Genomic DNA, 27,922 nt, shown 5'->3' with positions numbered 1-27,922 from the left:
GACTGAAAAAGCAGGACAAAAACCTGGGTGGTACATTTGCAAACCAACTTGCCTCTCGGCTGTTTCAGGTCAAAAGTTAGCACTTGTTTGCTGGTCACAGACCCCAGGAGCCAGCACGCAGTGCGCCTGCCCCACAAGCTGCCAGGCATGCACTACAGCGCCAACGAGCAGTGCCAGATCCTCTTCGGCACCAATGCCACCTTCTGCAGAAACATGGAGGTAAGCAGCCTCAGGAGGGGAAGGCTAGCTCAGGAAGGAGCACCTGGCTTCTGTGGGAGGATACAGGCATTTACACTACACACACACACACACACACACACACACACACACACAAACATATGTGCATACGTGCATGCACATACATGCACACGAATATACCTCATGAACAACTTCATGGGGCACCCAGAGTGAGCCACACACATACATGTGCATGAACACATACACACACATGCACACATAGGCAGGGGGATGGTTCAGAGTTACTGCTGACACCAATAGCCTAATGTTTTATTTTGTTTTGTTTTTTAATCCAAAGGTGTTTCTTTCTTAGTAGCCTGTCTTAACATGAAAACATTAAGACACTAGGAAAAAGTAAATTAGCCTATTCTTGGAGGTGATATCAAACCCGGCACAGATATAGAAGAGAGCCAAAAACTACTGGACGTTGGAGAGTGTCATATTGAGAACATTTAACAAATAATAAATTGATTATATGATAATAGTATTAATAACCCCATTAAAATGTTACCATTTACTGAACAATGCCCACATGCTTTGCCCTAAAGCTTCCAATGTGCCTGCTATCAATTAACCCTTACCACAGACTCCCGAGGTTACTGCCAGGTTACAGGGTACTTACTATTCCCAGGGTACAGATGATAACATCAAGCCTCAGGGGTGAACTGATCATTCAGAATGGCTTGGCCAGTAGATAAGTATAGGATTTGACTCAAGTCTGTTCACCCCCAGAGCATGCACTTTCTCACCGTACTGCAGACAGCTGGGCCACTTCTGTGGGCCGGGGGGATGTGCCCAGGCCCTGGGGCAGGCTGTCTCCATGCTGGGGCCCCAGGGGAGGGCCAGAGCAGCCTGTGGCTCAGCCAGCAGTTGGCAGCTGGCTCAGGGATGGATGCGGAGCCGGCACCATCATGGGGCAGGAGGACAGGAGCAGGAGAACCAGCCGGGGATGTGTGGGACTCAGGAGCCACCCAGTGGCAGTCGGCCTGGAGCTCAGGGCAGCATCTAGTCCCAGGGAGGCAGCCTGCAGGGCTGGATGGGTGCCCAGAGCAAGAACTCAGGACGGGAGCAACTCCAAGACAGATGGATAGACCGGGACTGTGCCTTCAAAATGAGACCCCGGGATCCTGGCCAGCACAGCAGGTCAGCCTGGACTCCAGGAGGCGGGATGCTGCCTCTTGAGCGTTTCCTGGCTATGCGTGAATTGGTTCAGGAAATCTGGGTGGAATCTGCAGGTGGAGCACTGCCTGCCATTGTTTGGAGTATGGAAAAGGGCCGTGCCTCACAACCAACCTAGCACCTCCTGCTAGCTGTTTCCTTAAAGGGCATTTATTCACAGGGTGTCCTGAGTCTTCCTCTTCCGTTCCCCTGTGGAGGTGCCAGCAAGGATCTCTTCCAGGCCCTGGTAACAGGAAGCTGTCTCCCACTTCACACCCAGCCACGGCTGGGTTGAAGGACACCTCCCTGGGGAGATGGGACCAGCCCCCCGATCCGATCATCCCCAGTGGTCTGCTACGATGTCTGGTGCTCACCATCAGCCTTGACCATTGAGGCTTGACCATTGAGGCACTCATTCATGTACCATAGGCTGGCCAAGAGGCATCCTGTTTGTCTGTCCCAGCCTTCAGTCACTTAAAGTGCATGATGGCACAGAACTATCAGAGAGGGCAGGTTTCAGAGGGTCGTTTGATTGTGTGGTGACACCAGGAGATCCATGTGCATGGTACGCCAGTAGAGGATGCCAAGCATTCGAGAAGGGTAGAAGTGCCCCGGGCACCCAGAATGGAGAAGAGGGAAGCGCCCAGCTGAGTCAGCGGACACACAGTGGCCACTCTGCCCACTGTGGAGTCTTCATGGCCAACAGGATTAACTGGGGTGGGAGCTGGACAGAGGCTGCCTCCTCCCAAAGAGCCACAGCCATTGCCTTCTAGGAGCCAGGCTGTTGCACATCAGTTGGGTGAGGAGAGATAGGAGGAGGGAGGTACCACTACTGGTGGCTCATGATCTTCTAGGCTAGACTCTTTGCATGCACTGTCACGTGAAACCCTGACTGCAACACTTGAGGGCAGGGGCTTTGAACTCCACTTAGCAGATGAGAAAACAGAGGCTGAGAGAGGCTTGGTAATGGACCAAGGTCACTCAGCCAGGAAGGGATGGGCTGAAGACCAAGCCCAGGTGTGACTATTCCTGCAGGAGAAAAGGCAGGCTCCATTCATTCAAAGACAGATTCCAAAGGAGAGAAAGGTAACCTGGTATTTTATTTTCCTTCATTAGCAACTTTTTGTTTGAAGAGGACAGTGAGAGGTCAGCAAGGCATGTTTAGCTCAGCTGTGTTGCTCCTTTCTCCCTAGAAGCTCAAAATACAACTATATAAAGTGAGATCTTTTGTAAGTTAAAATGCAGCTGAACATTTATTCCTACAGCTCACCAAGAACCACGAAATATGCCTTCCTGCTTGCCTTTTCCTTGAGAATTCCACCAGTACCAAAACAAAGTTGACATTTTCCTCCCCAAATCCTAGCAGTGTTACCGACCAGGGTTCTTGGCCTCCTTAATCAATAGAAACTGATCAGAGGCCAGACAAGAAATTCAGGCGAGGCTTTATTGGGGCCCCTGCTACAGCATGGGGGTAGTGAGAACAAGTAACAGGTTCCTTTGCTTGCTCGCTCCCTGAGGTTTCATTATATGGGGTGAGGGTAGGGATGGATCCAGGGGTCGGGCTGGAGGGGTGGCCTAGGTGATTTGACCACCCCTTTGGTGGTGTTGTGTGCAGTATCCTGCTTCTGCTCCCGACACCCTGTTTTTGCTCCTGGCTCTTCAGAAGTGGCAGTTGATTTGCTTAGGTCTTTTTGTATCTTGCTGTACAGAATTTGCCCCAACTGCGCATGCACGTGGTTTGTTTGTTTTTAATTAATTAATTAATTTGGCTGCGCCAGGTCTTAGTTGCTGCATGCGGGATCTTTTAGTTGCGGCATGCGAACTCTTAGTTGCGGCATGCGGGATCGATTTCCCTGACCAGGGATTGAACCCGGTCCCCCCCTCCCCCCGCATTGGGAGCGTGGAGTCTTAGCCACTGGACCACCCGGGGAGTCCGCACGCAGTTATTTTTACTCCCTTATAGTTTCTTTGTATTTTGTTGCTTGAGGAGACATTTGTCCAGGTGCAAGCACTGCAGCAGAGGGTCCCAGGTCCCAGGTCCCAGCCTGTCTCAGCAGGAGTGACTCCTTAGAGGTGTGGAGGTGCTCAGCTGACTCAGCATCAGCCTTAGCTGGTGGTGATCATCCTGCTTGCAAGGCTGGTGGTGCTTCCTTCAGCACAAATATACCAGTTAGAAAGCGGTAACTTCTCATGCTGGGGAAAATGTCATACTAATATCAACGAGACACTGGTGGATGAGAGAGGCAGTTGCCTGCTGGGACCCAGGACTTGGAGATGCTGCCCTAGGCCTGGGACACATCGTTGGAATCTCACCCAGGCACCACCCTGTGGGGTTGTAAAGCTCGCTTGATTGGTGTTTTCCTCATTTGTGCACTTACAGGTCTGTGTTTCAGCTGATGTTCAGCATAACAGGAGGCACACATATGTTGTACTGTTCCTTTCTTCCTCCTGTCCTCATCCCCTTATTCACTCCCTTTCATCTATTCTGTTCCAGTTCTACTTGCCTTCCTCCTCTTCCTCAAACCCACAGGGCACGCTCCTGGTGGGGATGCACTCTGCTTCCTGCTGGCTGTTTCCTCTACTTGGACGGTCCTCTCTCAGTTGTCCACGTGACTGAGCCCCTCATCTTTTTTGAGTCTTTTGTTTGTCTGTTTGTTTGTTCAAGTGTAACCTCCTCAAGGAAGCCTACCACCCTATTTAAAATTTCCATCAGATAACTCTCCCCTGCCACCTTTGTGGCACCCAGATCTCCTGATCCCCTAAGGGAAAACCCTGCTTTCATAAACTTATCATCTTTTAACCTGCTATATAATTTGCTTGTTTATATGATTATTGTTTTGATAATCTCCCTCTTCTAGATTTTAAATCCTTCAAGGGTAATAATCTTACTTTTCCTCAACAGTATTTTCCAACTGCCTCAGCCAGTGCCTGGCACATAGTAGATATTCAAGTATGTGTTGCTCTGAAATTCATTCATGACCCTAACAGTAAATTTAAGTTCTTATGTGACTTCACCCAACCACTGATGATACTGGACACGTTCACAGGCGAGGGAGAAACCCTTACAGGCCTCCCCGTAAAATGAATTGGCTCTCTAAGCCTGAGTCCACATTTCTCCATCTGGTTCACCAACATACATGTAAGACTCTGTCAAATATCTTGCAAGCGTTCATACAAACCTTTCCTGTGGCTTCCTCCCAAGACAGTACAAGTCTGATAGTGAGAGACTGCAGCCTGCTTCCTAGTGGCCGTGTCCCTCTCTGTGCATTAATTAATACCCTCATTGTTAAAATCTGAGACTCCTGGTGAATTAATACACGTAAGGTGCTGAGAACTGGGTCTATCACAAAGTAAGCACCCAATCATATGAGCTGATGAATGTGTTGCTGTTACCTTTCTGGATAACACTGGCTCCCCACTATGGGGGCACAGAACTAATCTATCTTTGTACATCTCCAGGATCAGCATTTTTCTATATTGAACCCTCAGGGCCATGAAAAATTAGACATTATACAAAACTCCAGAGACCTTCAGCGCCAACCGAAATGTCGTGTAATCCAATTGATCTCTATAACCATCATTATTCTTTAATGCCCTTGAGGATTGAAATGGATATCATGTAATGAAATGATCATGGTCCCAATATTGCCTTTAAATTTCTTATCCTGACATCTGCCTTCAGCCAAGATGGAGTATCAAGGACCAGATTTATCTTCCCACCTGAAGCAACTAAGAAATCAGATGAAATATATGGAACAGCAATTTTCAAGACAGTGGCCATCAAGCAAGGAAGGACCGTGATCCTTGGGAGATGTGAAACAAATGAGGTGAACCCTCTGATTGTCCTGGCTTACTGCCTGGGCCGTCTCCAGGCTGTGGCATAGAGAGGGAGGGCTGTGAAGAAGCAGCAGACTTCTTGAGTTGAAGAAACAGAGCCAGGAGTACTGGGGGGCTGAGGCAGCTAGTGTTCACAGAGTAGAGTACCACAGACAAAAGAGCTTTACAAAGAGAGAACCTGAGAAATCTGCACAGGATCTGCACGAATCTTCAGTTTAGTACTGAGAAACACGTGTGTGAGAAAACTACCCAAGGCCAGGAAAAGAACCATCTGAAAATCTTAGAGGGAACAATCTCTGAGGCTCACATGGGCATCAGGTAGTGTACACAGAAGGGTGTTGTATCAGTAGAGTGGCAAAACTAGCCCCACACTAAATGCTGATCTGGTCCCACCCAATAAATCTTAAAAGCAAAATCTGAAAGGATCTAACTGTTTCCAAGTAATTTAGACAAGTCCTAGAACAAAGCTCAGAAACATTTATAGAAATACAAAAACAGGGCCTTCCCTGGTGGCGCAGTGGTCGAGAGTCCGCCTGCCGATGCAGGGGACGCGGGTTCGTGCCCCGGTCCGGGAAGATCCCATATGCCGCGGAGCGGCTGGGCCCGTGAGCCATGGCCGCTGAGCCTGCGCGTCCAGAGCCTGTGCTCCGCAACGGGAGAGGCCACAGCAGTGAGAGGCCCACGTAACGCAAAAAAAAAAAAAAAAAAAAAAAAAAAGAAATACAAAAACAGCACTCAGTAAAATAAAATTCACAATGTCTAGCATCAAATAAAAACTTACCAGGCCTTCAAAGGAGCAGGAAAATACATCCATAATGAGGAGAAAAATCAATCAAAACTGACCTAGAAATGACACAGGTGATAGAATTAGTAGACAACGGCATTAAAACAATAATTATAACCATATTCCAGGTTCAGGAAGGTAGCAAAAAGAAAGATTGAACATGTTAAGTAGAGATATGGAAGATATGGAAAAGATCCTACTGGTATTTCTAGAAATGAAAACTACAATATTTAAGATGAAAGATACCCTGCTTGAGATTTCTGGCAAATGAGAGATTGCAGAAGAGATGACTGCTGAAGATAAAGCAATTGAAGCTATCCAAAGTGAAATACAACGAGAAAAAAGACTGAAAACAAAGAGAACTGTGGGACTTCAGGTGGCCTAAGACATGTGATTGATGCCCTGAAGGAGGTGAGAGAGGACTAAAATAATATTTAAAGAAGTAATGGCTGACAGTTTTTTCAAATTTGATGAAAATCACAAGCCCACAGATCCAAGATACTCAGTGAACCCCAAGAAACATGAAGAAATCCAGACCAAAGCTCATCATAATCAAATTGCTTAAAAGTGGTGATGAAGAGAAAATCTTAAAAGAGCCAGAGGAAAAAAGACAAGTTATGTAGAGATAAGCCAAGGTAGGAACGACAACATACTTCTCATTAGAAACAATGCAAGTGAAGAAAGACCATGGAGCAGCATCTTTAAAGCACTGAAAGAAAAAAAGCCTGCCACCTTAGAATTCTATACCTTTTTAATAGGAAAAAAAAAATTACTACCAACTAGATGCCATGAAAAAGAAGGACAACACTCATAGCCAGGAGTTTTAGGGGAATGAATATCGTGAAGACATTACAACTCCAAAAATCTGGAGGAATTTCTTAAAAACCACACACATGCATGCCAGTTGGGAACGCTGCTGTCTGTGTTCCCAAGCCCTGGCTCCCCCAAGGCTGTGTCCATGAGGAGGACTTCCCTGGCAACCCCCTCAGCTTGCATTCCTGCACCGGGCCTTCGGGGGTAGCTTGGAAAAGCACAGAAACATTAATGAGGCAAGTGGGTTGTGTGTGCGTGCATGTGTGTGAATCTTCTGTCTTAAAACGTTTCTAGAACTATAAGCCTATTACAGAAAAGAAAATAATAATGGGGTGTAACACAGTGTGGACACTGCCAAGGGAATGAAACCACAAAACACATTGTTGCTTCAGGAGTTGAACATTTTCTTTTTCTTTTTCTGGAATACAGACCATAAAAATAAGAAGAAAAGAAACTGGATAGATTGTATTTTGAGAAAAATACTAACCACCATGACTACTGGTGGGCAGTTTTCATTTTGCTGCTGCCTCTTACGAGGAACAAAATCTTATCCTTGGCGGAAGGTAGAGGATACGGTCTCAGGGGATCACGTTTCTCATGGACGCATCTTTGTTATTGTGTAAAAGCAGGGGTTCTGAGCTAGGGTCTGCAGATAGATTTCAGAGGATTTGTGAATAGGGATAGGGAAAAGATCACATCCTTATTTTTCTCCAACCTGTAACCAAAATGAGTATTTCCTTCCATTATGAGTGTGGGCAACAAGCCACAGCAGTCTCAGCAGTACCTGTGACTGTCACGTGATTAGGAATCACAGATCCTTTTCATACTGCATGAAAGTTGTAGCAGCTATTTGGAATTATCATTTACACTCATGACTAGTTTAAAATTACAGTCGTTATTAGACCTAGGGCCAGATCCTATATAATGTGTTGACAAGGAAACACGTGTTACTATATTAAAAATTTGTATTTTGCATTATATTTGAACTTAATTGTTTTTTTGCTAAACTTATGTATTTTATAATTATTCAGTGACCAGTATTATTCTGAGAAGGGTTCACAGGCTCCACCATATACTTCAAAGTACAAGGCCAGGTGCTGGTTGCTAGGCAGTGGCCAGTCAGCATTTGCTCCCCAAGGGAAGGGCTGCCTTTCTGTGACTATTCCTCTTCTTTAGGTGGAATTTCCAATACTGAACTTCCTTCTGATTGGTCTTCTGTGTGTGTTCTTCTTTTGGCATTCACAATTCGTAACCATTTTAAGACCAGACAAAATTAAGAGCCACTTCCTTATCCAAGGGTGTAGGGTAAATAACTTTGGAAAAACATTACAGTTGCTTTGGGAGCAGCCTAGCTTCAAATATTTCTGCTCTCTCAAACATTTGCATACCAGAGAATGAAGAAAAATTAAGATACAGTCCATTTTCATTTCTAGGACTCTGGAGATCCCCACACCATCATCATTGCATCTTTCATGTCTGTCTGCAGAATGCGGGTATTGTAAGGCACAAAGCTGTGTGTGGAAATATGAACTACCAAAGGAAAAAAAATTGGCATCAATAGCTGGCATTTGTTGCAGAAGTTATTGGCAAATATAGCTGTCTCCTCTTTTAGCCAATGGTAATGTGATGGTTTTAATTCAATAAAGCATTTCAAGAAAGTCCAAACATTAAAAGTTATAAACATTGGATGGTAAATATTTATTAGAAAGGGGAAATGAACTTTATGCAATTAGCCCAATCCATCTTTTTTTATGATTACAAGTTCCTCCTGTCTACGTCAGCAAAGTCACTTGCAAAGCAAAGTCATTATTTAACAAGACTTAAAGCTATTTAAGCTCAGATATTCTGCCAGGTGAAACAGAGGGTGAGAAGGCCGGAAGTAGTTATTATCAGCTGAGAGGAAGAGTGTGCCATTGCTACTGGAGACAGAAGCAAGAAATGGGGAGTTAGGGCAACGTTCTGCCAAGGATCATGGCATCACAAAGCCCTCAACCCTTTTCAATATGAAAGAGAAATTTATCTGTCCCCCCTCCTCACCTGGTTCCTGGAGATTCTTAGTTGAAAGGTGCTATGTAATGACCACTCGTCCCTCCATCCTTCCTGCATCTCAGCAAAACATGCCACCATCACTGCTCCAAAGCCCATGCCTGACTGCCCCACAGGGAAAGGAAGGTGCTGGGAAGTGATGCATAACAGCCTCGTTGGTTGACTTGAGCAGGGATGTGCCAATGTGTCATGGCGTGCACAGTGGACTGAGATGTGCATATTATGCTGTTTTTTAAAAAAAATATTGAGCACAGAAGCTATAAGCCAGTTGTTGCAGGAAGGCAACAGTGTCTAGAATGGTAATCAGCATTAGAGGGTCTTATGCATTCTTTTCTACCTAATGTTTGCTCCTTTGCTCTTTTCCATTTAATTCTCCTGGCCTTCAGCACACCATGGAGGTGCTGTCCATATCACACAGTGGTTAAAAAGATGGGTTCTCCAGTCATGCTGCCCAGGGTCATGTCCTGCCTCCATCTCTTGAGCATGTTACGTAGTCTCTCTATGCCTCCGTTTTCTAATCTGCAAAATGGGAAAAATAATTCTACTTACAGAGCATAGAGTTGTTATGAGAGTTAAGTAACAAATGAACTAGAGCACTTAGCACACAGTAGGTGCTCAGTAAACGTTAGCTATATCATTTTTTCCATCAACTCATTTCCTGGAGTCAGTGGTGGAGGAGATGCTGTTTAGCTGACAGTCTCGTTGCCTGGTCCTTTTCTGCATCTGTCCCTGTCTGTCCTCACCACTCCTCCTGCCACTCTGGGAGCCTGTAACCTCCAGGAATTGCTCTCCAGGGTCCAGTATCTCTCTCTTGGTGTGCTTCCAGTCCCAAGGCTGGAAAGCCTCTTTCTGTCCTTTCCCAAGTCCCAGGGAGACTCTCATGGTCATCCTGATGTATGGAGATCCCTGTGGTGTCCAGGAAGCTCAGGGTGTTGGAATTCCACCTTGGAACCAACAGTATTCTTTTCTCTAATGTTGGTCATTTCTAAACCTGGTGGGTCATTAGAATCTCCTCCGGAGCATGGCAGCAGTGTGTGTGCCTCACTCCGGACCTTCTGTGTTAGAATCTCTGGGGGACAGGCTTCAGCGATATATTTTTCTTCAGCTTCCCCGGAGATTCTCAGGCTCAGCCTGGTTTGGGAACTTCTGATCTAAATGAAACCTGCCCCTTTAATGCCAGTGTACCTGGCTGGGAGCGGTGGGGTGGAGTGGGGTGGGGTGGCTGGTGGAACAGGAGCCTTGCCCTGCTCCTCTCAGAGAGACAGGGCCTGGCTGGACACTAGGTCGAAAGCCGCCTTGCCTGCCTCAGTCTTGGCTTCCTGCCCAGCATCTGCCACCTCTCTCAGAACTGTTGAACTTCGGCAGTAGATGGCCCCAATTTTCCGGACGTGTTTGAACCCTTGCAGTGGACTGCCTCCTCACAGAGCTCTCCAGACTTTGCAAGTTGTGTGTTATCCTTCACTTCTTGCCCACCCTCCTTGCCAGCTGAGTGCCCAGTGCCCCAGCCCTACCCTCACCCAGCAGCACCCACCCCAAGTGTCCCCAGCCAGGTGACAGACTCTACAACCTTCAGGAACATGGAAGGAGTGACCGGCCTTCCAGAAGTGGGGCTGGCACGCTGGCCTGGGGTAAGGCTTCAAACCACAGTAGTTATGTGTGGAAATTTTGGATGAATAATTTTTCATCCAGCTCTTAGCATTTTATCTCCCTTTTGACTTATGTTATCAGCAACAGATTTCTGAGGACTTTTACATAACCGTTCCCTTCAGTATTGTCTTGAATCAGAGCTGCTCTCCAAACAGTGCATGAAGAGTGTCAAAATAACCTTGAGAGTACTTAGGAGGGAGATGACCAGGTGAAGAAAACGACAAAGCCTTGAAGGCATGAGCACTCATGTCTTTGTCCTGGGAAATTCAGACCTTGCCCGCATTTCCATGGTACTCCAAGGAAGGAAGCTCAGCCCAGCCTTATTTGTCATGCAGCACCTTGAGGACTTCTGCGGCAAAATGTTCTCCGCACGACTTTCAACAAACCTTAAATGTGGCTAGTGAGGTAACAGATGCTAGAACCAGAGAGCCATTTTCTTTTCCTTGCTCTTTGGACTGGACCCACGGCTTTGCATTTCATTTAAGCCAAAGATTAAGCTACCCAACAATGCTTGCTGATAAAACACCTTAGGCAGAGGGCACAGAGCAGTCCATTCCACCGCAAATAAGGAACAGGGATGAGCTCTGAGGGCCGGCTGACAGGATGCAAGATCGAAGGGGGGCGGGGAGTGGGGAGAGGAAATTGGGGACCCATAGGCAGTATAACCAATGGGTAAGAGTGTGTTCTGGGGTCAGGACATGTTCCAGCCCTGCGGCTTGGGCAGGTCACTTAATTCTATTTCCTCGTCTGCAAAACGTGAGTAGTGATAGTTTCTGTCTCATGAAGTTGTGTGAGTAGTAGTGAGGAATTCTGGTAAAGCTTTTAGCCTGATGCCTGGGCTGGGTAAATGCTTAGAATGTGTCAGCTTTTCTCTGTCTCTGCTGAAGCCTTGCACTGCTTGACATATGAATTTATTTGTTCATTCATTCATTGGTTGATTCACTCAGCATGTCTTCTTTGGGTCTGTATCATGTGCTGCCAGATATGTGCTAATGAGATGAGGAGGCGATAAGACACAGCTGCTGCCCCCTGGGAGTTCAGGATCGAGGGGTGAGGGTGTGGGAGGTGAGACACATGGGACTGTCAGCCACAGGACCAGTTAGGTTGGAGCACTCTTAGAACCCATCAGGGTTCTTCCTGGTGGGAATGGAGAAAAGGAGGAAAGACTTCACAAGGGTGGGGAAGAATATGGCAGGTGATTTCCTGGCTCTCTGTTAAGATAATTTAGCCCTGGTCCCTTCCCTGGCCTGAGTTCTCTTGAGGGCAGGCAGCAGGTCATGCTCGCTCTCCATGCTCTGTCTCCAGTAGGCGTGAACAGCCTGCAGGGAGGTGGGCCTGGAGCAGGGCCAGCGAGGTCACCGAGTGTCTGTGGACTATGGGTAGTCAGGTGCAGACAGGGAAAAGTGAAGGGCAGGAGCTAAACAAAGGTGGAGCTGTGTCGTAGGGGTTTTAGTCCTGAAGGGAGTGACGTATGGTTTAAGTCAAGATCTGTGTTTTCAGAAGATTTTGCAAGTTTGTTGAGCATGAAAAAGATTATAGTCAAGAAGACCTTTGAGGAATTATTGTAGCTGTCCAGCTGAGAGACGAAGAGGATAAAACAAGGCGGTGGCATTGAGGGTGAAAAGAAAGAATTCACTCTGGAAAAGTCACATTTGCCATTTTTAATTTGTCTAATCAATTCTTTGTAAATATGCACTGTGAGCACTAAATAATTACAACAAAGACCATCTCCACCACAGATGGTTGGTTGGTTATCTGTGTGACTTTTCAGAATTATCAATATATGCCCAAGGTATAAAATCCAAAATTAACCATTTATATGTTTCCTTTTTCATGCTAATATTAGCATGCTACCATACTGATATCAGTGCATCTTGCTTTTTTTTTCTTAACAGTACATTTTAGAGTTGTTTAATACAAATGAAAATTGAGTTGCCCCATGTTTGATTTTTTATTTTTTTTTTACCACAGATCGTGTTATTTTTAAAACTTTTTATTGTGAGGTAATTTTAGACTTAAAGAAGAGTTACAAAAATAGTACAGAAAGTATACACTTTTTACCCAGCTTCCTTCTCTGTTCACATCTTACATTATCAAAGTCAGGAAATTACTGTGGTATGATATTAACTAACATATATTTCAGATTTCACCAGCTTCCTCACTATTCTCCTTTTTCTGTACCAGGGTCCCATTTTGCATTTAGTTGTCAGGTCTCCTTTGTCTCCTCCAATCTGTGGCAGTTCCCCAGTCTTTCTGGGTCTCTCATGACCTTGACACTTGAAGAGTACCAGTTTGGGTTTGTCTGATGTTTTCTCGGTGCTTGGATTGGGGTTATGCATTATCAAGGAGACCACAGAGATGCCGTGGTCTTATTACTGGTGCTGTTACTCTCAGTCACCTGGTTAAGGTGGTGTCTTGCAGTCTTCTCCACGGTAACTTACTGGTTTTCCTTTTGTTATTACTTTTGAGTTCATCTGCATCCAAGTGTCCTGATCCCAGCGCTATTGACATCTGGGGCTGGATCATTCTTTGTTGTGGGGTTATTTTGTGCCCAGTAGGATGTTTAGTCTCTACTGGCTATCAGTCAGGAGCATCCCCCTATTTGGGACAACCAAAAAAAGTCTTCAGATGTTGCCAAATTCCTCTGGGGCGGGGTGGAGGGTGTGTGTGCAAAATTGCCCCCAATTGAAAGCCATTAATGTATAAGGTAAATACCTAGAAGTGGGTTAAAGGTCATTTTTGCACATATATATTTTTTTGTAATTTTATTCACCTGTAACACAATGTGAAATACACGGAAAAGTGCTCAAATCATAAATGTACAGTCACATTCATTGCCCACAAACTGAACACACCATAATAACCAGCATGAAGAAGTACAGCGTTTCAACAATTCCAGCAGCCCCCCCAAAGCCCCCTTCTGTTCACTAACCCCCAGCGATAATTACTATCTTAATTTCTGATCCCACAGATTAGTCTGCCTGTCTTTTAACTTTATGTGAAATCAGGTTCATGCCTCCATTGTTGATAGATGTTGCCAGATTGACCTCCCGCAAAAGCTTATGTTTACCATCCCACAAACACCACTTGGAGGTGCCCGATTCCCACACCTTCTCCCAGTCTATCTGAGCTGTGCCAATCTGAACAGTCAAGAAATGAGCCTGTTGCAAGTTGAATGGCATTTCTCTTGTAATAAGTTTGAGCATTTCTTCATATATTAAAAATATATAAAAAATTAAAAGTTGTGTTATCTTTTCTGTGAACTGTCTTCTTAAATCTTTTTTATATTGTATTATTGATTTTTTTTAGTAATTTGATAGAAGTTTTAATTACTAAGGAAATTGGCTCTTTAGCTGAAATATGAGTTGCAAATGTTCTTTTTTTCCAGTTTATTTGTTTTTTATTTTGTTTATCATATTTTATGTCAGGCAGAAGTGTGTGTGTGTGTGTGTGTGTGTGTGTGTGTGTAAAGTGAAATATATGTCTCTTCTTAAGGCTTCTGGTTTTGTGCCATGTTTAGAAAGGTCTTTCCCGCTCCTAAACTGTAAATAAATTTAATTCTTATGGCTTCTTCTAGTACTTTTATGGTTTAATTTTTATGTTTAAATCCTTAATCCAGCAGTCATTTATTTTAGGGTAGGGTGTGAGGTAGGGGTCCAACCTCACTTTCCTTCCAGATGGCTACTCAGGTGGCTCCATACCATTTATTGAATAATTTAATTCTCCCCATAAATTTGAAATGCCATCTTTATAATATACATTTCTGTATGTCTCATTTTTTTAATATATTTTTATTTTTTTTAATATTTCTGGATTTTCCAGTCTGTTCCACTAGTGTAATCATGTACCTCTTAATATTTACATACTGTGGCTTTATAAAATATTTTAATACACTAAGCATATGCTTTTTCACAATTGTACTGGCTATTATTATTTCTTGTTTATTTTTCCATATGGTCTTTAGAATCTGGTTGTTTAATTCTAAATTGCATTGGTATTTTAAATTCCGTTACATTAGTTTATAGATTAACTTAGGGAAAAATATATAATTTTATACTTTAAGTCTTTCTACATAGTGTTCCTTTACATCCATTCAAGATGACTTTCCTCCCTGACTCGGGAATTTTAAAGTTTTTTGTTTTTATTTTAATGTAGATCTTACAAGTTTCTCAATATATTTATTCCTATAGAATGTTTTTTTCCTATTTAATGGGTCTTTTATTCCATCTTTGAAATTGGTTGTATTTTGTATTCATAAAGAGCTTTGATTACAGTATCTTAGTTTTATACTTAGCCATCTTACTGAATTCTTTTGGAGATTATAACAGTTGAGTCATTTGGGTTTTCTAGTTATATAACTCCATATTAACCCCTAATGCATTCTCTCACCTAAAATAACACTAATAGTTGTGATAATGGACACCCTTTTCTTCTTCCTGACTTTAATAAGAATGCTTCTCATGTTTCCCCATGAGATAGATATTTTATCAAGTTAAGGAAATATCCATTTATTTATATTTTATTTTGTTAAGAGTTTTAATAAGAGATTGTGATTGAATTTTATTAAATGTCTTTTTAGCATCCATGGAGAGATCTAGATGATTATTATGGTTTATCCAGTCATTTTTTCCCCCCAAAGAGCTAACTCTTATATTTTTCTATGGTTTTTCTGTTTCCTAAATAATAAATTTCTCCTTTTATCTTTATTAATTTATTCTGTTTTCTATAAGAAAATATTGTCCCCTTTCAAACTTCTTGAAATGGACACTTAATTTATTTTCTTCTTGTTTATTGATATGAGTATTTGAGACTCTGAATATTCCTTAAAGCACTCCATTTGTCACGATATCTATGTTTTCACCTTTATTATTTTCTTCTTTATCTGCAACTTTGGTTACGACTTTCCCTTTGACCCAGGAGTTGCTTAAACTGAGATTCTATTGCTTTTACTGCATTCTGTGGATTAAAAGCAAGCCATTTGTTTCATGCCAAGGGGAAAGTGTTACACAGGGCATGAATATCAGGAGACAGGGATATTGAGACTGTCTCCTATCACTAAGTCAGGGAACTCTTTATTCTACATGGTATATCTTCTGCATCAGCTAGTTTCTTCTCAAATGTTGCCTCTGTCCCATTCTTTCTATTCTCTTTTTCCAGGACTATGATTAGACACATCCATCAGTATTTCTCACTCTATCATATCTCTTAACCCACTTTTTTTTTTTTTTTCCATATGCGGGCCTCTCACTGCCGTGGCCTCTCCCGCTGCGGAGCACAGACTCCGGACGCGCAGGCTCAGCGGCCATGGCCCACAGGCCCAGGCGCTCCGCGGCACGTGAGATCCTCCCGGACCGGGGCACGAACCCGCGTCCTCTGCATCGGCAGGCAGACTCCCAACCACTGCGCCACCAGGGAAGCCCTTAACCCACTTTTTTTATTTCCCTCCTCCTTTTCTCTCCATGCTGCATTCTGTATAATTTCTTCATATCTATTTCCTAGTCACTAAATCTCTCTTTCAGTGGTGCCAAAAACCATTGATTTTCTCCAACAATTATGTAATTGAATTGTTAAAGTTCTTTCTAGTTTTTTTTCCGAATTTGCCTGATCATATTCAATAGTATCTTGCTGATAGCTTGTTTATGTGATCTCATCTTCTATTTTTTAAGACATTTTATAGAGTTATTGTATATTCAGTATCTGATAACTCTATTATCAAAACACTTTGAGAATTTAAATCTTTTGCTTGTTGTTTCTGCCATCTGTCACTCATGTTTCCATGCTTGATTGTGAGTTTACATTTTATTGATGATAAGCATGAAATTCTGAGAGCCTGAGTGGTGATTGCTTTGCTTCAGGGAGAATTTATATTTATCTCAATGAAAGCCAGGAGATGCCACCAATCCTTCTAGGACTGGTAAACAGTCTTCCAGATTCCCTGGTCTAATCTGGGTGTCTCAGGTAGAGCTTGTGACCTTGCCGCCAGCCCAAAACTTATTCTGCCAACTCTAGTTTCAAGATCAGTGCCGGCCCTCAGGGAAATGCACCCCTTGTATGTGCTTAACACAGATTGGAATATGTTTGTAAGTAGGTATAAATATAGCCATGTGTGTATTTTGTATTTGCTTCCTTGAATAGTTCTTTTTACTTCTGATGAGCTCAGCAGTAAGAATTGTGTTTTATTACAACACCTTGCTATTTGTATAGTGGAGGAGCAGCCCAGCCTCCCTCAGGGTATCTATTCTGACATTGGCCAGAAGCAAAAGTGCCTCAGGCACACTTCTCTTTAGAGTTTCTACTGTTTCCTAACTCCGTGAACATGATGAAATGAATGCATTTCCACCTCCAAGGCCTTCCTTTCCATTCCCTCCACCACTCAAGTTTATTCTTTTTCTTAGTGGTTAACATTTTACCTTTAAAATTTCTTATATCTCAGTTATGTTTATCTGTTGTGTTTTCTCCTCTCCCAGCTAGAAAAGATGACGAAATGGGGATATATGGACAATCTCCTATTGCCCCCACCCCACTGCACCTTCTTTTCCAGGCTGTTCTTATCAATATTATTTCTGTCTCACCTGGGGTGTATCATCTGCATTCGGTTCTCCAGCTTCAACCCTCCATTTTTTTTGTTCGATGCTTTGATCAGTGCTCACTTCCAATCCTTTTATCATGAGTTTTCCATCCATTTCTTTGTTGACAGAAGTTCATCCTTTAGTATTTTCTCCAAAAGAGGATTTAACTCTTTATATGTTCAAAAATGTTTTTCTGTTACCTAAATACTTGAGCAACAGTTCAGTTGCTAGTAACTTCTTGGGTCACATTTTGTTTCCTTGTATCTTTCTAAACATTACTGCCTTCTGGCAGTGAATGCTGCTGTAGAGAAATGTGCTTGTAGCTTAATATCTTTTCCCATCATCCGTGACCTGGTCTCTTTTTTGGGGGGAGGGGGCGGTGGGCTGGCTGCCTTAAATATCTTTTTTCTTTATCTGAGATCCAGTAACTTTATTGGGACATGCCTCTGTGTTCATCATTCTTTGTCTTTTTCCCTGGAACAGGGCTTTGCTTTTCAATCTGAGTCTGAGATCTTCTTTCATTTCAGGATAGGTCTTGAATTTATATTCAAATACCTCTCCTGTTACATTACTTTAGTTCTCTTCTTTAGGAGTCCCATGCTTCTTACCCGGCTTGGGGTCCTTGACCTCCACAATCATCTGCCTCCTCACTGGAAAAGTGGAAAAATAGAGAAAGTCCATCCTGCCTGCTTCCTACTTATGCTTATGTCAGCTCTCCTTTATGTGTCTTCCATATCTGTCATTTCCTCTTAATTGTTTTGAATTATTTGTTCATTTCTATTTTTATTGTATTCACTTTTTCTCAATCATCAACTCCATGTACCTCCCTGTGTGCTCAGTAGTGTGTCTTTTCTTTATGTTGCTTTCACTTTAGTTATCATTGGTCATCTGATTTTATTTTCTGTTACATTTCTTGATCAAGTTCTAATAGCTCATATTTTATCTCCTTTGACATGACTGTCTTTTCCCTTAGTTCTTGTGTATTAGCTTTTTGCAAATGCAAAAGAAAAGACACAATTACTGTGTTTTTAAAACATTAATGGTACTATGCTTGCACATTATTTTTAGCCATTCCATGATCATATTGTCTGATGAGTATTCTTCATCTGCTTTCTCACTCCTGTTTTTTCTCCCTTTTTTATTTACAGTATCTTAGTATAGATCCTGTACTGCTTCTTTTCTACTATTGTTCACCTCTGAGTTATTCCTGGACCAGCTATTTATAGGATGTTCACGTCAGGCAGAAGGAGGGCTGCTTCCAGGCTATCAGAAACTCTCCTTATGAGAGGGGTGTGTGGGGTGTGTGTGTGTGTGTATCCGTGTCCCAACTTACAGAGACTGCTCACCATGCAGAGTCTCTCTCCTGTTTGAGGTATGACTTCCTGCACGTATGTTTTATCCTTATATTTCCTTGTGAAGCTCTGATTTCCCTGCTTTTACCTTGTGATAAGTTGAGTCCAGATAACCTTACATCACTGTCTAAGCATTTATTTACTTATTTAATAGTTTTATTGAATTATAACATGCATACAGAAAAGTACATAAATCCCTAAGTTTAGAGCTTGATCAGTTTTTATAAAGTGAATGCACCTGTGTAGGCACCACATGGGTCAAGAACCAGAATATGAACCTTGATAAGTAAACTCCCAGTCCTGTGTTTCTGACCCAGCTCAGGGCCCTTGGTGTCCACAAACATCTGCCTCCTCGTTGGAAAAGTGGGAAATATACAAACAGCTCATGCAGCTCAATATCAAAAAAAACAACCCAATCAAAAGGGCAGAAGATCTAAATAGACATTTCTCCAAAGAAGACACACAGATGGCCAAAAAGCACATGAAAAGATGCTCAACATCACTATTATTATTTGAGAAATGCAAATCAAAACTACAATGAGTTATCACCTCACACTGGTCAGAATGGCCATCATTAAAAAATCTACAAGCAATAAATGCTGAAGAGAGTGTGGAGAAAAGGGAACCCTCCAACACTGTTGGTGGGAATGTAAATTAGTATAACCATTATGGAGAACAGTCTGGAGATTCCTTAAACAACTAAATATAGAACTACCATATGATCCAGCAATCCCACTCCTGGTCATATATCCGGAGAAAACCATAATTCAAAAAAATACATGCACCCCCAATGTTCACTGCAGCACTGTTTACAATAGCCAAGGCATGGAAGCAGCCTAAATGTCCATTGTCAGAGGAATGGATAAAGAAGATATATATATACACACACACACACAATGGAATATTACTCAGCCATAAAAAGAACAAAATAGGGACTTCTCTGGTGGCGCAGTGGTTAAGAATCTGCCTGTCAGGGCAGGGGACACGGGTTCGATCCCTGCTCCGGGAAGATCCCACATGCCGTGGAGCAAGTAAGCCTGTGTGCCACAACTACTGAAGCCCACACGCCTAGAGCCCGTGTTCCGAAACAAAGAGAAGCCACCACAATGAGAAGCCCGCGCACTGCAACAAAGAGTAGCCCCCACTCGATGCAACTAGAGAAAGCCCGCGTGCAGCAACGAAGACCCAACACAACAACAACAACAAAAATGAACAAAATAATGCCATTTGCAGCAACATGGATGGGCCTAGAGATTGTCATACTGAATGAAGTCAGACAGAGAAAGACAAATATCATATGATATAGCTTATGTGTAGAATCTTAAAAAAAATGGTACAAGTGAACTTATTTACAAAACAAATACAGTCACAGGTGTAGAAAATAAACTTACGGTTACTGGGGGGAAAGGGGGTGGATAAATTGGGAGATTGGGATTGATATATACACACTACTATATATAAAATATGTAACTAATAAGGACCTACTGTATAGCACAGGGAACGCTACTCAGTACTCTGTAATGATCTATATGGGAAAAGAATCTAAAAAAGAGTAGCTATATGTATATGTATAACTGATTCACTTTACCGTACACCTGACACTAACACAACATTGTAAATCAACTATACTCCAATAAAAAATTTTTTAAAAAGAAAGAAAATACTGCACATTTTGGTTCTAATTTAACAGTACACACTCAACTGGAGAAACCCAAAGAATTTCACCTATGGTCGCTAATAAAGGCATGAGTCCAAGTATTGCCACTCTCTCTGCCTGCATCTTGCCTTGGCCTCCCTGAGTGAGCCCTTAAGACTTGCTCTAATTATTGCAGGACCTATGAGTAATAAACTCATCTACTTCAAAAAAAAGAAAAGAAAACAAAAAGTGGGAAAAAATAGAGAAAGCCCTGCCTCCCAGGGCTTTCATGAGCCTCAGGATGACAGACGTCAGAGCACTTTGTCATTTGTAAAGCGTGACGTGAATGCCAGCTATCCATCTAGAAGTCATCACAGTGACAAGCATTGGTGTGGTCCACCCCATTTGTTGAGCTGTGGAAATGAATCACAGAAAGGCAGTTGCTTGGCTTGGGCACACAGAGCAATGCTGGTGGCCAAGCTGAGGTCAGAGGCTACAGCTTTACAGTCACCTTTTCTGCTCATCCTTGTTGTCTGTTTTTAAACTGACTCCCAACACTAGTTTTCTCTTACTCATTTTTGAACTTCATATACATGGAGTCGTATAGTATCCCATTGTTCTAATAGACCATAATTTACCTGTTCTGCTGTTGGTAGGTGCTTGGGTTGTCTCCATCTTGGGAACTAAGAAATACAAATACTGTGGCTGTGAACATTCTTGACAATGTTTTTGGTGAACGTACACACACATTTCTGTTTGATACAAACCTAGGAGTGGAATTGCTGGTATTGCATTTCTTCAGCTTTAGTAAGTACTGTCAAAGAGTTTTCCAAAGTTGTGGAACTAAGAATCTCATCATCAGTTTATGAGACACTTGGTATTCTTACATCCTTGCTGACACTTGGTATTCTCCATCTCTTTCATTCTAGCCATTTTGGTCAGTGTGAAGAGGTAGCTGGTTGGTTTTGTTTGTTTGTTTCTATTTTTTAGCTGGTTGGTTTTAATTTGCTTTTCTCTGATGACTAATGAAACTGAGCATCTTTTCATGTTTTCTGGCCATCCTATATGTTTATATATCCTTTTATGTGAAATGTTTGTTCAAATCTTTTGCCCATTCTTCTATTTGGGTCTTTTTCTTGATTGATCAGTAGGAGTTTTAGGGGTTTGTTTTATATATATTCTGGATACAAATCTTTGTTGGTTCTGTGCCTTACAAATCTCTCTCCCATTGCATACATCTCTCACTTTCTTACAGTTGTCTTTGATAAACAGAAGTCCTTCATTTTGGGACTTCCTGGTGGTCCAGTGGTTAAGAATCCGCCTGCCAATGCAGGGGATACAGGTTAAATCCCTGGTCCGGGAAGATTCCCCCATACCGCGGGGCAACTAAGCCCGTGCATCACAACTACTGAGCCAGTGCTATAGAGCACACAAGCTGCAACTACTGAGCCCGTGCGCCACAACTAATGAAGCCCGCTCACTCTGGGGCCTGTGTGCTGAAACTACAGAGCCCGTGTGCTGCAACTACTGAAGCCTGCGCACCTAGACCCCATGCTCTACTACGAGAGAAGCCACCGCGATGAGAAGCCTGCGCACTGCAACAAAGAGTAGCCCCTGCTCGCCGCAGCCAGAGAAAAGCCTGCACGCAGCAATGAAGACCCAGCGCAGCCAAAAAAAAAAAGTTCTTCATTTTAACATTTCCCTACTCCAGCTCATTTTAATATTTAATATTAAATAGTATGATTAATAGTATAATTAGTATAATAGTATAATAAATAGTATAATTCATAAATTTTTTTCCTTTATGGCTAGTACTTTTTTTGTTCTGTTTAAGAAATCTTTGCCTGACCTCATTCTCCTTTTCTTTGATGATTAGAAAAGTTAGAGAAAACACTGTCTATAAAGCTCACACACCACTGTCTTCCTCTCTCTCCTAAGGGGCAATTAGGTCTCCTAATCCTAAACACTGCTAGCCCATAAATTCACCTCCTGGGCCCGCCTTGTTTCATGAATACGTGTCCACACACTGACACCATGCTCTGGAAGAGCTCTTAGGTCAAAGTGCATGAAATCACACACTTAACAAGGTGCCGTTGGTCTTTATGGGGACCAGCTGGTGCTGTGCTCCAGCCACTCATCCTGTTACCACTCCATTGAGAGAAGGACAATAATGGGAATGTGGAGGCTTTTCTGAACCCAAATGTGCAAAATTCCACTCGACTCATCAACTTCTTTAGGGGCACAGAGCAGCTCTGACATACTTGAAAAATGAAAAAGGGCTGTGGGCTGTTCTGAGCTCATTGTCAAGCCTGCGGTTCTGCTTTCCCTCCCTTTGCGCCTTTGTTTCTGTCCCTTCAACATCTAAACATTTTCCAACTTTGGACAGCACAGTTGCGCGTCTCCTCTGCGCAGATGTTCGCGATTACTTGGAACAGCCGGCCTCTATACTGAGTCCTCACACCCTCACGAGCCCCGCAGGGACTGCCCTGAGCTGTACGTGGGGACCCTGCCTGAGGTGTACCCTCCGGTCCACGGCTGCGCCCTGGAGGATGGAGCCTTCAGGCATTGTCGCCATGTTTGGGTCTGGCATCCTGGAAGCACTGCGTCTTTCAAAGAGCCTTAAGTACATCTGTTCTCAATTTTCAGACCACAAGGCGAGGATTTGGGTGCAAGGAGTTTATCTGGGAAGTGATCCCAGGAAGCACTGTGAGGGGGCAGGGAAATGAGGGGTGATCAAGCAAGGTGCACTGGTGGGCGGACAACAGACCACCCCTGGGACCTTGCCAGATGTGTGGACCTTGCCTCAGAGCCATTCCACCCAGGGACGGGTGTCCAGCTCCCATCCCTTGTGGTCAAGGGTTGCTCTGTGGCCAGAGAACAGCTTCTAACAGGCAGATCAGGGAAGCAGCAGGACATGTGGGGGGATGGTGTCTGCCCTGAGTCCTGCAGGGGAGACGGAGGCAGATGGGGAGGACACCAGCCATGTCTGCTTCAGTTATTTTGATAAAGTGTCTCATTCTGAGTACTTTACCCATGTCCAAATTTCCCATTAATACAAATGGGAAAATGGGAGTCTGTGTTTTTAAATGCTTTTTCCTGTTTTAGTAGAATTATTTTAATTGTATATTCGTGGATGGTAAGAAACTCTCTAGGTGAAATACTATAAGAAATCACAGGTGGCTCAGCGGGGCTAGCAAGCAGGTGACCTCAGGGAGGATTGAAGTTTGCCTCTTTAACCCCAGGGCAACCCTGAGCCTACATCACCTGTTGGGTTCTCACTCCTGAGGCCACATAGCAGCTGCACCAGCCTCAGCTCCAGAGCGAGCCCGCCCTGAGGAGGCTTGGTTGCTGAGGTTCTTTTCCCGTGCGCTCTGTAGGACCAGTGGGAATCTGCCTTGTACCTTCCTACATTGAATGGATCTGCTTGTTAAGGGCTCCCAGGCCCCAGCCTGCATCGGATGCCTCCTAGGCCCTCAATAGCTAGTGCAGGAACTGCTGAGCTCAACCCCCAGGAGGTGAGCCCTCCTAGGAATAAATGCATGGAATTTTTTTGAGCTAAATGAACTAGTTGAAATGATGCATCTGTTTTTTTTGATATCCAGATACATGACCCTCCTTCTTCCCCTCATGTTTCAAATCCCAAATCCAAACTGGTCAGGGAGTCCCACCTTCCGGCCCCATTGTGACCTGTGTGCGGAGTTCTCGGCAGTCACGTTCCTTCCCTTGTCAGCAGCATCTGATGTGCGCTGGACTGTGGTGCCTGGTGGAAGGAGATACATCCTGCAAAACCAAACTGGACCCTCCCCTGGATGGCACAGAGTGTGGGGCAGACAAGGTAACCCAGCTTCTCACTGCCCCCAGCAGGCAACCCCATATCCCCTGCACATTGGCACCTCTTCTGAAAGGTGGTCCGCACTGCACTCAGGAGCCCCTGAAGCACCCCCTGGCCACCCCAGAAATTCCATGGAGCCCACTTAAGGCACAGAGGCATATGTTCAGCTCTCTCCTGTTTTTCTTATACAGGAATCATTTACTCAATATTTGTAATTAACTAACTCCTTTTGTCACATGGGTGAATTTACTTAAAACTTTTATATCAGTAGACCGTAAATGGAAAAACAGGATCACTTGCCGTGCAGAAAAGGCTGTCGTAAGATGATTTTAATGAGAACAATACTAGCGGTTAAGAGCGCCAGTCTTCAGCCTGATCTTCATTAACAGGAGAGACTGGCAAGTGTTAGGAGAGGTGTTCAGGACCAGCAACCACAGCCTAAGGCTTTCTCTCTAGTCTTATTGTACGAACTGAAAGAGCTGTTGTGATCAGGACCATTAAGTCACATCTCCTGCTCCAGGGTTTGTGCCACACACATTGGGAAATTATTTTCGAGGATTGGCTTTCTCTTATCCTCAGAAAGAGCCAAGGTTCTCCCACGTGGCACCAGCTGTATCATCTCCAAGCACCAATCCCAACCCTGAAGTTCAAAACTACAGAGCCAGGAAATACTGCCTTTCAGAAAGAGACTTATATTAAACAGTTTGCAGAAGATAGGTTTCTCCATGAGCCATGTGAATTCATCCTTTTTCTGGGAATTTAGAGAACCTCCACTGAACACATTCACGTGGAAGTTTAGGGTAAAATCCAAACCCCAGAGCCATAGCAGTGTCAGGTTGGATATGGAAGGAATGTCACCAATGTCACCAGAGTTAGCAAACTTACACACCCCGAAATAGTTTACTTTTGTGTAAATTAACAAAAATTGGGTTTCGGAGGCGTGGTGTTTTCTCACATGGAGGGGATCTCAGTTTTTAGTGAGTAAGCAGGTTTGCTGCCCTGCTGTGTTTCAGTGGTGCCGCGCGGGGGAGTGTGTGAACAAGACGCCCATCCCGGAGCACGTGGATGGAGACTGGAGCCTGTGGGGCAGCTGGAGCATGTGCAGCCGCACGTGTGGCACGGGAGCCCACTTCCGGCAGAGGAAATGCGACAACCCTCCGTAAGTCCCCCTGACCAGCCTTCTCCAGGGTGCGTGGATCGGGGTTTCCAAACTGCAGCTCGCATTGCCTTGCAGAGCAGGGTCTGTCTCCCGCCATTGATTTGAGCTGAAGGAAAGTGAACATGAACCGAAGGTCCAGGTTGCCGGGCATTGTGTGCATCAGATGGCATCTCAGCTCAAACAGAACTCTCTCTGTAACAGAGATGCAGTAAGTCCTGTGGGGAGCTGGCTACCCTTCCTTGCGTGGGCCCTGGTAGAACCGTTTCTCATCCAGCTGGAAGAGAATCCCTCCCGGCCTGCTTCCTGGCTGCCTTAGACAAGGGTTATCCCAGGGAAGCTGGCAGACCTTCAGAAAAGTGAGGCTGACCTTCAAATTGATTATGAGCTAATCTGGGAGCAGCCTGGCTGTTGATAAGTTGCAAAGCATTTGTGGGTTCCACTCTTTTGTATCCAAATATCTTTCACCTGTCCTGTTAGAACTGTTTGACAGAAAATAGTTTTAGTTTTGTTTCCTCATAGGCTTCCTTTTATTGACTATGATGATGCCATAATCCTTGTTCACCTCTACACATTTGTTCCAAAAAACTCAGGGCTAGATCTTATGCTTACCTGTAATAATTCCTTTATCACAGGTTTATTTTTTCTCCTTTTCTCTTGAAATTTCCCTTTTTTTTTTTTTTTTGAAATTTCCCATTTTTAATATTTCTTTAAATAATCTGTTTTACATCTTGTGTGCCATCACATTAATTTTTGAAAATGAGCAAGTTATAAATTATGACTAAAAGGAAATGGTTTATATCTACAATTAAATCGTATTGATGAATAATTAGCAAACCTCTCCTGTATTTAAAAATTCTAATGTCCAATGTGTATCCCAAACCAATTAAATCACAAACTCTGCAGGTGGGGCCCAGGAATCAGATGTGCCAAATCTCTCTGGGCGACTCCAACGACCAGCCAAGGTTGAGAACCTCCAGATTAAAGGAAAACTTACACTCACAGTTTAGTCAATGTCAGGAACACTGTATTTTCTGGTAGTGCTGTAAGCATTGGCATTATGTATTGTCTTATTAAAACTTTTCCCTCCAGCACCCAGCAGAGTGCCTGACAGATAGTAGGTAGGTATTTAATCTTTTAGAAGTGAATTCTTAATTAAAAGCATAGGTGGTATATTAGGATTTTCCAGAGAGGCAGAACCAATAGCCATATACGTATGATTTATTATCGGCTCACATGGTTATGGAGGCTGAGAAATTCCGTGATCTGCCACATGCAAGCTGAAGGTCCAGGTATAATTCAGTCTGAGTCTGAAGGCCTGAGGACCAGGGGAGCCCATGATGTAAATCCCAGTCCAAGGGCAGGAGAAGATGAGAGGAGACATCGCAGCTCAAACAGTGAGGCCTCCTTCTGCCTTTTGTTCTAATCAGGCCCTCAGTGGATTGGGTGATGCCCACCCACACTGGGGAGGGCAACTGCTCTAGGAGTCCACCAATCCAAATGCTAATCTCATCTGGAAACACCCTCACAAACACCCCCAGGAAGAATTTTTAGTCTCGGCATCCCACGGCCAGTCAAGTTGGTACATAAAATTTGCCATCATAGATGGGTAGATGATTAGAAAACCTATTTAGCTAAGTGGTGAGAGTTTAATAGTGGCTTCAGTTTTTCCATTTCTCTGTGATGATGTTAAAATAGTTCCACCTCTCGCCCGAAGAAGAGAGCTCTGGGTTTGGAATCATGGTGTGGAGATTTGGGCCTGGTTTGGTTGGTTATTGGTCGTGTGACCTCAAGGAAGACCCTTCTCTCTCTGGGCCTCAGCTTCCTCCTTTACAGGGAGCTGGCATGGTACAGTAGGAAGAGCCAGGCTTCAAAGCCAGAACAGACAAGGCTTCAAATCCCAGGGCCACTTTTTTTTTTTTTTTTTTTCAGTACGCGGGCCTCTCACTGCTGTGGCCTCTCCCATTGCGGAGCACAGGCTCCAGACGCGCAGGCTCAGTGGCCATGGCTCACGGGCCTAGCCGCTCCACGGCATGTGGGATCTTCCCGGACCGGGGCACGAACCCATGTCCCCTGCATCGGCAGGCGGACTCCCAACCACTGCGCCACCAGGGAAGCCCTCAGGGCCACTTTTTATAGCAACAGGCAGCTGTTACCTTCCTATCCATCTAAAAATTGGAAAAATCCATGGGAATGCATGTAAAGTACATGATCTGTATTTACTACACGGCCCCTCTTGATATTAGCACCAGGAGAAGAACAGGGGCAAGACCACATGCCCTACCTCCTACCTCGCAGCACTGTTTTGAGGCTCAGAGGAGAAAGGATTTGTTAAGTGCAGAGCACAATTTGCAAAGGCTGTGGCTGTCATGGGTGCTTCATGTTTGTGATTGGAGCTCAGGTGCTCTGGCCAAGGACTGCTCTCCTTTGGCACATTACATACATCATCCCAGGTCAGATGACACCCAGTAAATGTCATAGTAGGGGAATATCTGACCCTTTAAATACCTCTGGAAGGACCCTGTGTCCCAAGATGGTCAACAATAGGATTGTGTTTAGGTGAAGGCATCCTTGCAAGAATAAGATGTTATCAATGCTGAGCAAATGTGTTAGGCACAATTTTCATGGGACCTGATTTTGTGTTTTGTGAAGATGACGTCGGCTAAGGCGCACCCACCCCCCCCAACCATGCTTCGGCTGTGCCCATTGTCCCCACCCCAGCTGCTTTCTCTCTTCTGGGCACAGGGGCATTTTGTGATAGGAGGCTCCTAAAGACCCCTGAGTTCAGAGGGCTGAGTGAACATACCCCCCACCCTGGCCTGTACTGCCATGGGATTTCCCATGCTGCATCCTCA

The 27,922-nt window shown here is 44.0% G+C and overlaps 1 protein-coding gene across 1 annotated transcript in view; it reads left to right on the top strand.

Moving 5' to 3' along the window:
• The window catches only part of ADAMTS17 (ADAM metallopeptidase with thrombospondin type 1 motif 17), a 351,240-nt gene that overhangs the window by 193,550 nt on the left and 129,768 nt on the right, over positions 1 to 27,922 (top strand). Inside the window, 3 exon segments of the mRNA XM_032623836.1 lie at positions 69 to 219; positions 23,813 to 23,914; positions 24,925 to 25,070. Of these exon segments, the coding sequence (XP_032479727.1) occupies positions 69 to 219; positions 23,813 to 23,914; positions 24,925 to 25,070 (399 nt within the window).

The sequence above is a fragment of the Phocoena sinus genome, chromosome 2 (genome assembly GCF_008692025.1).
Source record: "Phocoena sinus isolate mPhoSin1 chromosome 2, mPhoSin1.pri, whole genome shotgun sequence".
In the NCBI taxonomy this organism is placed as follows: Eukaryota; Metazoa; Chordata; class Mammalia; order Artiodactyla; family Phocoenidae; genus Phocoena; species Phocoena sinus.
Note: the sequence above shows the minus strand (reverse complement) of the source record. Positions and strands in the feature narration are given on the sequence as shown.